Genomic DNA, 12,527 nt, shown 5'->3' with positions numbered 1-12,527 from the left:
CAGTTCTAGTTGTGACTCCCTCTGGGTATTATTAAGTGGTGGGACCCCTGTCAAGATAATTACATAGGGTAATGATTCTGGTGGAAGGTTTATGGTTGGCTGGGTAGCTGCTTCCAGCATACCCACTGGACACTCTTCCCTCCTCAACTCTTCTCTGCTCAACTCTTCTCTGCTTGTAAGCGGCCCTGATACGCTATTTGTGGTTTGGTGGGTTCTCCGCATGGTATCGCTTATGGCATTATTCTCAACCGTACAGTGAGGTATCCTCATCGTTGTGTTCACTGTCCGTTCTAGTGCGCGCTGTGCATCAGGGTGCTGAGGATTACAACTGGAGTCTTGCCTAATGATCGGCTGTATGTTGGGGTCGTGAGTCCTAGATGTCACCTGATTATCTAGGGGAACCTGGCTGTTAGAATCTATCTGACAATTAGGACCACCCCCCCTCAATGTAGATTGTGTTGTATTGGTGCTAGCTAGCATTTGCTTTGGACCCCCCCAAAGATGTCAAATTATTTAATTGGGCGACTAAAGGGGCAACTTCTTCCTTCAGAATAACTCTAAATTGAGTCAGCAGGTCTGCCAATAGAGTCTGAGCCCAGGGTGGGTATTTTGGATCTATACCAGTGGTAACAGTGCATTCTAATGTTGGGTTTAGCATAGATGCACATTCTACACTTGCCTCATTCCTTACCTTTGCTTTCTTACTATTGGGTGCCCTCTCAACTGTTTGCTTAAGTTTCCCATTTTTACGAGTGCCTACGCGCTCATCCCCCTTCCTAGTTGCAATTGTCGAGACATTTGCTTGTTGTGAGGGGGGCGGGGAAGCATTTCCAGTAGATAAAGGTACTACAGGAGTGATGTTGGGAATAAGCAAATCTACTATTGGAGAGGAAAGTTCAGGGGTGATTGACAACCGCCTTTCAGTGCGTTCAATTTCAGTTGTAACGTCACCTATGGCCCTTTGTAACATTTTATCAATTGAAGTTGGAAGGGGCGGGGAAGAGGGGTTGACTTGGACTCTGGTCTTTTTATTAGCACAAGGGCGTTTCCCCATAGTATAATTTGAGAGACAATCTGCACTATAACCGCCCTTTGGACAAATCTAACGATCCGCCTGGCAATAGGCAAACGGACATACCTTTTAACAATATAGTAATAACACAGACGAGTTCGTTATGCTAATAGATAGAAATGTCCGTTAGGCTAAACCCCTTAAAGTCCGCATAAGTATAATCAATCAACCATGAGCATACAGCATATACAGTTTATAATAATGAGATGGGTGCCCAGAAGGAACCAGTCTACTTGCCGAGGCAGGATGATTTTCAGAGTGGTCCTTCCATAGGATATCGGGTACCACTCTGCCGCATTCTCTGGAGACGATCTATAGAGTCCAAAATCAAGTGGGGTGGCCCTGCACTGTCTCTTCCTGTCAATGACGGACAAGGACGGGCCCGCCCTTGGCCCGGGATTTGGCCGGGCGTGGCCCGCGCACGTCCCGCACTGTGGGAAAGGCGGCAGCCCTATTGAGCGCGAGTTAGGCTCCTCCCCCACACCTGAGGCCACCGGATTGAATTGTAGGGCACCCTGGGACTTGGAGTCCCACCAGGGTCTAGCGTGGCTCTACAATGATGAAGGTTGCGGCGCTGGAGGGAGGTAACGGTCAGGATGCTACCCCCTGGCTCTGAAATCCCACCAGGGTATTGCTGGAACCACAGGCTGACCCCGCAGACAGGAGAACCACTTCACGGGACCCCAAGAAACACAATTTCATATCATTAAAACTTTACACATACATTCATCATCCTAATCACACCACTACTCTTCTTTCAACACACTATTTGACTTGCATTCATATCAAAAACCATTCACACCAAAGCTTTTTACCACGCCTTACAAACTACACTCCAAATCACACTTCCCATACGAACCAACAACTCACACCCAGCCCTTTATTCAAAATGTTTCCAAATTTTTTAAATCAAACTTTATACATCAAAAAATGGGCCAAAGACAAAACCAATTTGAATGAGTCCAAGCTTTTTGATTCTTCACAAAATATAAACGAACAATTGGCCACTAAAAAAGGTCGACGCGTTTCGAACCCCTCCGACTACGGGGTTCTCCTCAGGACCAGAAAGCTTAATTTATAATGCCGCTGGATCAGCCGATCCGTGCACCACACTCTCAACAAATTTTATATTTTGTTACGATGACAAAGTGAAGGATGATTTTCATCAGTGTCCAATGGTTTTGGAAGTTCCAGCTGGAATCCTAGCTCTTCTCTTTTAGTGGTTGACTGCCCCACGACACCAAGCGTAATATATGACGTACGTCACACCTTGTTTCCTTTGGGCGCGAATGGCTCGTCAGCATCTATCTTCAAGAGTGACCTGAGCGTTTTCTGGAAACAGGTCTCTTTCGAAAGCGGAAGTGATTTTTATCTGACTCGATCCCGCCTAACGTAAAAACCGGCATGCTCATTTTCATATACACAGTAGTGTCATTCAGTATCTGTCTTGTAATGTACAGGCGGCTCTGGCTGGTGCCACTCAGCCACCAGGGCATGGTGACGTGGTTATTAGTCCTGTCATGATTAGGTCTATGGTGGGGAAACATCCTCAGAGTAGGGATGATTTTCTGTTCTGGTTGGCCGAAAAATTTGAGCAACTTGAAGCTTTTTTCCACATACTTCTCCTGTGGATAAGCACATGATCCTCACAATGAGTTTACCAAAAGGTCTTATTAGCAATCTGGCAGATTGCACCATTTGGGGGAAGGTATTTGCAGCGGTTTATTCGCTGTGTTTTGGCACCCCCTCTATGACCGTGCTTCCGACGGCTCATAAGAAGGTACAAGATGAACACGGGCGGTGGCCGCCCTGTAGTTGGGGATGAGATTAGGTGGCGTGTTCTCACATGATTCTTGCTAATGTCAAGAGGGAAGCAGTTAGCTTGCAGTTGAGTCAGTGCCTAGAGGCAGTAACTGACATGGATAAACAACTTGAATTGCCGAAGATTATTGCGAACGTATATAAATCCTTGGGACGCAATAATCTGGGAATTAGACCTTTTTCTCAAATGCAGACTAAGCCCCTTCAATAATCTGGGAATTAGACCTTTTTCTCAAATGCAGACTAAGCCCCTGCCTGAAAAGGAGGGGCATCCAGTGTTTCCTAAAAAGGCTTGGAATAGAAAGGTTCACCAACACCTGATACTTCTGAGCGTAGATATGATTTGCATGACCGCTCTAAAATTAAGACACCTGAGAGGTTTCAGGATCCTGATCCTCGCTCTCCTCGTTCCTTTCAGGAATCATCGGAACTGCAATTCGGTGGAGGGAAGCGACAGGATTGCAGACAAGGCGAGACCATTCGGCAACAAAGTGATCCACCATGCCAGTTTGATGTAGAAGCCAAACCAGACGGCCTACCTCCTTAGCGGGCTCCGTTTAAGAAGAAGGTATGCCTCAGACAGTAAGAACCCTGCTCCTCGATTGGAGATGGGCGGTGACACTCCTCAATAGCGCAGCTGAAGTTACCATAGTGCTGGAGATACTCCATCCTTGTCTGGAGGCGAGAGCAACTGATACTTTAATTATAGTGGAAACAGCAGATACACGAGTTGCACCCGTAGTTGCATAGGCTTTATGAGATAGTCCTCCAAATTGAAGGTGATATATAACAGACAATTAAGGCAGTCTTTTGGGACAACCTTACCTCATCTTATGACATTTTGTTGGCAGAGGTGGATTGGCCTCCTCTATTCGTTTTGGCTTCTAACCGGGGCGAAGACGTTATGCTCCAGAGTTTTTCCTGTTACGTGTCTGAGGAGGCAAAACAAGTTTACGCTTCGGAATGGGCGATAGCCCTTGCACCGCCTGTGTATCGTAACCAGGTGGGCTAGGATAGTGATTCACCAGCACATGAAATTTCTTCACAGTCTATGCCACAGCTACAAGCACAATATCCAAACAAGCGTGATGCAGAAGCATCCCCAAGTGACGTTTTGACCCAATTGGAATATCGGGGTGTGATAGAACCCTGTGTTTCTTCAATGTATAATCCTCTGTTTCCGATATTGTAACTGGACAGTTCATATCGCATAGTTTTGGATTACAGAAATTTAAATAGTCATGTTCGTACATTTGCATTACAGAACACCCATAGCTCTGCGTTGATCAATAACATAGTCCATAAGAAGTATAAAACCACTCTGAATATATCCAATGGTTTTTATAGTCACAATTTGGCTCCTGACAGCTGTGACCTAACCGCATTTACCGCTGTCGGCAATCAGGAAAGGTTTACACGTTTGCCTTTGGGCTATAAGAATAGCCCTGGGACTTTCGCAGCGCGTGTAGTGTCTCTTTTGCACAGCATAGACCCTGAAGTTTTCTCATACGTCAATGACATTTACTTAACAGATGACAAATTAATACTCCATCTTGTACGTGTGGATCGCATCATTCTGTCTTTTGCCAACTTGAGGTACAAATTTAATTCTGCTAAGTCACTCATCGCCTATATGGCGGTAGTCTTCTTGGGTTCCGAACTCAAAAATGAAGGTGGGGGTTAGCCCCCTGCTTTTTGGAGAAATGTGCTCAATTGCAACCTCCTTCCACTCTAAAGAAGTTACAATCTTTGCTGTTTTTAAAAATTTCGGGTGGACATATATTTCTGATTATGCCCAGCGTATCAAACCGCTTTACGCGTAGATACAACCCTCTTTTTCATCTTCCAGCTGGCTTCTGAAACATACCACGATTATTCAGTCTTTGCAGTCTGAACTGCTTGCGACCAACTTCTTGTTAATTCATGACAATTCTACAAATTTGTTCATTAGGATTGTGCCAGGTACAGTAGGTTTCATTTACTTGACGTTCATTGAGGGAGACACGGTCCCCATTGCTTACAAATCGCACTTGTACACATCGGCAGAGATGCGTTTTTCCTCTTATGGCGGTCTAGATGGCGATTCTTAAAGAACGCTCTCTTGCTCAAGGAAAACGCATTCTTATGGTCTTGCCTGTGCCTGCTTTAGAAGCGGTCACGAAGGCGAGCGCTCCGAATTCTAAAGCTTTACATTCTCGTTGGATTCATTGGGCGAGTTCATTGACATTGACTGATGTCACTTTTATCTTCGACCAATCGTTACAGACACAGGAGTTTTTACAATATGAATAAGTTCATCCCCCTCTGTTGTCTTTGCTTCCTCTTGATCGGTACAGATGTATACCAATGGTTCTGCTCAACCAGCCGTTGGATCTAAACATGCTTATTCGTCAGCCTGCGCTGTTGTAGCAGGCGCTATGGTTGACGGTGATTTTAAGTCTTCCTTGGTGCACACACAGGCTCTTGGGGACTGTACAGCTCAATTGGCTGAGCTACGTGCTTTAGTGTTGACCCTAGAATTCCCTGATCTGGTGTTCCCACTCTTGTGTGTGATTCTTTTTACTGTATACAATCCTTTAATGACAGTTTGTTCTTTTGGTCTCAAAATGATTATCGAGATTCTAAAGGTAGCTCGATAAAGCATAAATCGCTTTGGGTTCGAGTTGCCGCTCTTAAGGAACGTTTGCCACTCACACATCTTATCCATACTTTTGGCCATCAGCATGTAGGAACACATCCTGTTGGTTATTCTTTGGCTGATGAGACAGCCAAATCTGCAGTAGCCACATGTTCAGTAGCAGCAGTAACTAGGTCCATGACTAAAATTGATAATGATATTCTTGCGGCTATAGCTGCGACGAAGAATGGGATGAAGTTCCCACAAGGTTTCCCTTCAAAGTATTCTTATTATTTATCACCTGAGCAAGTCCCATTTGCTACGATACCGTCCGTGGGGGATCACAGACTTCCTTTGATTATTGCTGCCCATGAAGGCATGGCTTCTGCTCATGCAGGTGTTTCGGCAACAGTGTCTCTCTTGCAGAGTAATAATTGTTGGCCTGGCTTGTATAGACAAACTCGTAATTATGTCCTTTCTTGTGACATTTCTCAACAGATAAAGCTGTCCACAGTAGCACGCCTACCACATACACAACTTTACATCTCAAATCATCTGTTTGGTTGTATCTACCTTGATCACTGCGGTCCTTTGTCGTTAGACACTGCATATAAGCATATTTTAGTTGCAGCGGATTCGTGCACTAGATTCCTTTGGGTTTGACCGCAATGTAGTACTGACGCACAAAATATCATTAGAGATTTGCGTGTCTTTGTCGTGACATTTGCCTGCGGCACCTTCTACTCTGACCAAGGTCCAGCGTTTGTCTCTAAGGCTTACAATGGACGCGATGAAGTCACCAGGGGTGCTGGTGCAATTTTCATCTCCATACCGACCTGAGGGCCATTCTGCAGTGGAGCGAATAAACCGTGACTTAAAGCAATCTTTGACACCTAGAGTTGTAGGTACTGGCAGGAGTGGCTGACTCATTTGTATGAAGTCCAACGTGCACTAAATAATCTCCCTAGAAGATCTCTGGTTGGGCGGACCCCACACGAAATGCTCTTTGGCATCAAAATGTTTGTGCCAGACCTTGATGGTCTAGACGTTCCAGCGGCAGCCGCAACCTTTGACGTAGATAGCCATTGTGCTATGTTACAGGATCTACGAAAGACTTGAGATGCTCTCACAAACGATCACTTGTCCTCGTTCACAGAGGCAGCAGTGCTGATTCCTGTAACTGGCTGCCTTCCTAAAGTTGGTGATCTGGTCCGAGAGAAGTTGGAGAACAAAAAATCATTTGGCCCATCTTATCGTGCACCGGTCCCAGTTCTTGGATTGGATGGTACTCCTACTGTGATTTTACCTCCACTGCCTGGTCGGAAGGAGAATCGGTTAATTTCCTTTGAACATGTCAAATTGCACCATTTGGCCAATACTGAATAATATGCCTAGGAGCGTTCCTCAATGGGATGTTTCTTTGCACCCGATGTCTTCCACAACAAGTCCTTTGCAAATGGAACGCGGAGTGGAGATCTCCGTTGATTTGTTGCCTGTTTATTCACCAACTTCAAATGCTATGCATCATGACTATGCTTCTCGGCCCTTGGAGCCTACCGTTGCCGTTCTCGATACTACGCTCCATTCAACATTTAATGCTGATCAGCCTCCATTGTTTCGCCTGAGTGCTAGTGGGTATTATTTGGACAGCGATAACTTGTCTTCGAATTCTTCATCATCTTTTTTGACTACCACTGAGGCGAAGCCCCCAAATCAATTTAGCATTTACTTTTCATGGTTTCGAAAAACGTATCTGATTTCCCCACGGACATACATATGGATGGTGCTTACAATGGTGTTCCTCTTTATGTGGATTGGGTTTGTGACCGTTGTTTTCCTTTCAATCAATGGCCATTATTTACCTGATCGATCTGCAGTCCATTCGGTCGATGGAATATTGGCCCCACATACTTAGTCTCACAAAATGAAAAGGGGTCAACCCACCGTTAACATCTCGGCGTTTCCTGTCAGCGATGGCATAGTTTGGGATAAGGTTCCATATGAAATTTACGGCCCGACTGAGACCATTTGAATGCCATACGTCTTTCGTGTTTCCTTAGGTGATGTAATTACGCCAGGAATGCATTCTGATGACTGGGATGTTAATGCCATGCATTCAGTTTTCAGATTTACAATACTACACTGCTTTTGAAACTGAAGATTTATATTTGAATTCTGCTAATTATGCTGATTTATTCTATTTTCAACATTATGTTCATCATTTTCTACATAAATCTAATACGGTTAGAACTCAGGTAAATTATACACAGTGGGAACATTGTCCTACACCATTTCATGGTAGTTCACAAACACAGATGAAAAAGTTTGTTTATTTTTCTGGATATAATCTCTCTGACCCAAAGTCTTATTATTTTAGGTTGAATGCATCAATACACACAAAATTCATGCTGACCCAGACTAAATTGGAATATTCTTCAACTTTCTTAACCGATTTATCCTTAAAAGGTTATGATTATTGGAAGGACATGATTGATTTGAAATCAATATGGGGTACCAAAGATTGGCAGGTGCAGGGAACTGAATCATTGCATTGTGTGTGTTTGATACCATCACAGCTGATATTCCTAAACAACAGTCAACTTGTTTTGGTTTAGCTACTGCAAAAAATGTAAACTTTCCTTTGTTTCTATCGTTGGCAGCCTATGATACCTGGCAGCAATATACGAATCATACTCTGGATGATTTGACTACTATGGTTCAGAATGGCACCCTTACTCGTCCACTTTTAAGCCCTTGGGTTGGTTAATATGGCCTCTCAATACTAATGCTTGCCAATTGCACTTTTCAGGCGCATTCATTGGATTTAGGCTCAATAGAGCAGACCCTCGTTTCACACAATCACATTCGGTGACTAATTATTCTTTGGGTAAATTGTGTCAGCAATGGTTGCAACATTCTACTTTGTCGTCTGTTAAACAACATTTCTCGCTTCTATCTGGTGACATCAATTTGGCTGACTTCCTTTTAGGTCCAAAATCACCTCGCCCTAAACGGTTTGCGTATGCAGCATGTAATGAATTTTGGAAACTGTCACAGATCGAAGCTGCGTTCCGCTTAAGATAAATTAATTGACCATGACAATTTGAGAAAAGTTTTAGATGTGGTCGATAACAGTATTAATACTTTGTCTTCGTGTATTTACACATTGGATACTATTGTTGTATCTGTTATAGACATTGTATAGAATGATGTATCTCTGTTGCATAATGGTCAAAACCAATTGTGCTCAGTAATGCAATTTGGCTGGACTTCACAAACGTTGAAGAATAGAAAAGTCCTGTGGGATTATTTGAATGCTACTGCTCTGTTTTTGCCTTTCAATCTGACAGATAAGCAAAAGCTTATGTCCATGAAGGATTGCACATACACGTTGGTACATATTGAGAAACTAGACCATTTGCCCTTCTCAATAGCCTGATTCTTCAGTATGGTTAATACACGGAGTTATAGCCTTACCCATTTCCCTCTTTTAGTGAAATGCAAGCATGAAACATTATCCAATAGGTAGATTTGAGCCCCTTGGTAGTACTTTCCTGCACGAATTGTGGTTCTTACCATTCACATTTCAATGTCAACGTGATGAAAAGGAAGTTTTCCTAACAGGGAAGAGTGTGATTCTACAGTGGGACACAAGTTAAGCTTCCCGGCACTTGCAACGTCACAGCCCCTAATTTGGCTTGTTTTCTAAAAGGAATACCAGTCCCTTCCATCATTCCCACGCTAACTTTGCTTTTGAACGGAAGTTATCTTAGCCTGAATAACCACAACTGCTGCGGCTTGCAGGCCGGCATTCCTTAAATAGAAACTGTTTCCCTACGAGTTACTTGTTGTAGGAATGTTCTTTATCCGCCCCCATACGGGAGTGTTGATATCTCTCTTTGGCCTTCCATTCCAACTTTAAAAACCGGTTTTAATAAACTAGGCAGATTCGAATCGCTATTGTTTCAACAAGAAGTCGCTCTCACTTCGGCTCGAGAGACCTTCGAATTGCAGGTGGCTAGAACATTTAGTGAGATTCAGTCACTGTTAAATACAAATCTCTCACTACATTTTGGGAAACTGATTCAGCAAATATTTAATGCGTCTTATACTAAAGGCCTTGCACATTTTTTTTAACCTTGTGGCCTCCTTTCAGACGATATTTAGAGTAATCCCGGCTTTTATTCATTTTTATTTTTTCCAGCACCTTTGGAGGGTTTCCACTGATCCTCTTGCTGGCATATGGTGTACTGGTACTCCTGCTTCTGTTACGCAATGGCTGCCCTTCATGTGGTGCTGCACAGATCCGGCAAATTGCGACTGTACCGTGAATGAATGCAACAACTTTTTGCATGCTTGCCATTGGCGACGCTTGGTGTGAGTTATGGACTTACCTTTTGCTTCGCCTATTTCACTTGCTTGCAACCTGTGTTCTATTGCCAAAGATGCCCTTTCTGTTGGGCCTTGGATGTCTGCCTCTCCAATATATCATGTGCTGACCTGGATTATGATCTGTTGATGGGTGCATTGCTGGCCCATGACCAGGCCTGTTCTGGGAACGGTCGTTTGATGCGTGCGGCTGCACTAGGAGTGTTGGCAGGCTGGAATTCCTGTGAGGCTGCACAACACCTCTTGCTACGGAGTTTCATTGAATATCATGCAAGTTACCCGGATCTGATCCTGGAGGCATTGGATTTTGAGGAGAACGTGAGTTCATTCAAACTGCTCAACTGGATGGCGTCCCTCTTTGCTACAAACGACAGGGATGACCTTTTGAAACTACTTGCATTCTATGGTGCATATAATCTGGTGAACTTTCCGGGCTCGCCTCAAATATATTATATATATATTATTTTTACCTCTCTTTTTTTATTAATAAACAGTTTGAACAAATAACTAAAAGAAAAACACAGAGGCATCCGTGTCTTTTTTGATTATTATGACTCTACTTTTTTACAGGTGTTTTTGGCTCTGCTTGCCATTGCACTTCTGTTTTCTCTATATGCTACAACCTGGCCAAGGGGAGGGTGTCACGTGGCCGATGGGTACATTGTCAACATAACTAAGTTAGCGTGAGCCCTGCAGCCATGATGCAGCTTTTACACACGTTACTACAAAGCTTTATTTTGCAAGACTCTGTTTATGCCTTTCACATGTGAAATGTTTGCTGTGTTTGTTCTCTGCCTGTTCCTGAAGTTTAGTCTGAGCATTGTGAGCAAGGCCGATAAACAATAACCCTTATTATTCTGTTCTGGTCAGGACCTAGCACCTAGACAAAACACACTTAACGCAGCTGCTGCTGGAAGCTTATACTTTATTATTACTGGGACACATGTTTAGGTGACACACAATTGGAGAGGGACCTTTCCAGGGAGAAGAGCAACACGCACCTACGATGTAAAAATATGATATATGGTATAAGGTATGAGGTCTGCTGACAAAACCCAGAGACCTTCTATTATATAATAATACTCATTGTTACCAAGGTGCGGGAGGTTAAGCACTATAGTCCTTTATCTATTGTCTTTGTATGATGACATCTCCCTTGATGATGTATGGCCTACCTGCAATGCTAACTATATTTGTGTTATGCATTTTTCTGCTTGTTGTGGCACGTATACTTCATGTTAGAGCACGATAGTTAAAATAAACATTTTTTACTATTTTCGTGTCTCAGTCAGATCTTATTGTGGACAGGTAAGAGAGTGTGAGCGAAAAGGTGTGTCTTGTTACTGCAATTCCTGAGAGATCCTGGAGTGTTGTGTTCTGGGGTGTTTAATCATTTGCTTCTCTGTGAGTGTGTAGGAGAGCTAGTGAGACACTATAGCTAGTAGGTCCTTGGCTCATGGGTACTAAGTGGTAGAAAGGCACAGTCCCTATACACCGAGGTCTCATAATCCTGCGCATAGTTCAGTGTATGTGCAGAATCCCTGCAAAAAGATAGATAGAATGAGTTGAGATAGATAGGGCCTTCTTATACCTGGTTCCCAAAGTCTGTAATGTTCAGCCCCCCCCCCCACACACACACATTAGAGTTGCCAGCTCAACACTATAATTCAGGAAATAACTGAAAACTTGGCTGGTCACCTGGGTGTCAGGGCAACAGTCACCACCATTAACGTCAGGATACCCTCCCTGGTGAGATGTGTACTTTACAAATACACTTAGCACAACAGGGAAGGAGAGAGGATGGGAAGTGAACTAGGGGAGCAGGGAATGAGTTATAAAGAAGTAGAGCGGGATAGAGAGTGGTTTGAGGTAAATTGTTGTGATGTAAAGCAAAGTAGGTAGAGCTGAAAAATGAAAGAGAGATGGCATATGGAAAAGAGGTGAGGTAAAGATAGAGGAAGGTAGACAGGAGTACAGATCTTCTCTTTAGGTAGTCCGAATTTGGTACTTTGGCTGCATGGCATGCCTTCCTCATTTCCAGTGCAATTTATTTTGCTGTACTGGTGTTCACCTGCATCAAACCCTAAACAATTCTGTTTTATATTGTTATTTAATCTGATTGTAAATGTTTAAACGATTTTCTTTTATTTCTTCCAGGGTATTTGTTCAGACCAATCAAAAGTAACAGGGTATCACCATTACAAGAAGGTTGAGATGAATGAGTCAGTGCTGGAGGACCTCAGGAGGTTGATGGAGCTGAAATCGGAACATTTGCATCAGATATTGGTCCTACATGCCTATACCTCAGTATTGTCCCGCTTGCAGGTGGAATCCTACATTTACGTTATGCTGAGCAGCTCTCCGTTACTAAGATCTGTTGCAATTCAACCGCAGAAACGAGGTAATGAGGTTTTCACGTGTGAGATTTTGACATACGCAAAAAGCTTATGCTGAACTTCACTAATTATAAGAATATACAGTAAAACTGTTTTTAGAATGTGTACCGTGTACATATGGAAATAAATTAGGGCTATTTTAAATAAAATACATTTATTTGCTACTTAAAGTAAATTGAGTGTGATTTGGAAAACAATACTTGGTGTTTAGATTCCAGGAAACAATGCTTGT

At 43.3% G+C, this 12,527-nt stretch overlaps 1 protein-coding gene across 1 annotated transcript in view; it reads left to right on the top strand.

The window, feature by feature from the left end:
- EPG5 (ectopic P-granules 5 autophagy tethering factor) overlaps positions 1 to 12,527 on the top strand; it is a 595,944-nt gene that overhangs the window by 80,247 nt on the left and 503,170 nt on the right. Inside the window, exon 3 of the mRNA XM_085629140.1 lies at positions 12,057 to 12,300. Within this exon, the coding sequence (XP_085485266.1) occupies positions 12,057 to 12,300 (244 nt within the window). The remainder of the gene's footprint in view (positions 1 to 12,056; positions 12,301 to 12,527) is intronic.

Source organism: Triturus cristatus, chromosome 2_1 (genome assembly GCF_964204655.1).
Source record: "Triturus cristatus chromosome 2_1, aTriCri1.1, whole genome shotgun sequence".
Taxonomy (NCBI): domain Eukaryota; kingdom Metazoa; phylum Chordata; class Amphibia; order Caudata; family Salamandridae; genus Triturus; species Triturus cristatus.
The sequence above is the reverse complement of the archived record's forward strand: the minus strand, read 5'-3'. Positions and strand labels throughout refer to the sequence as shown.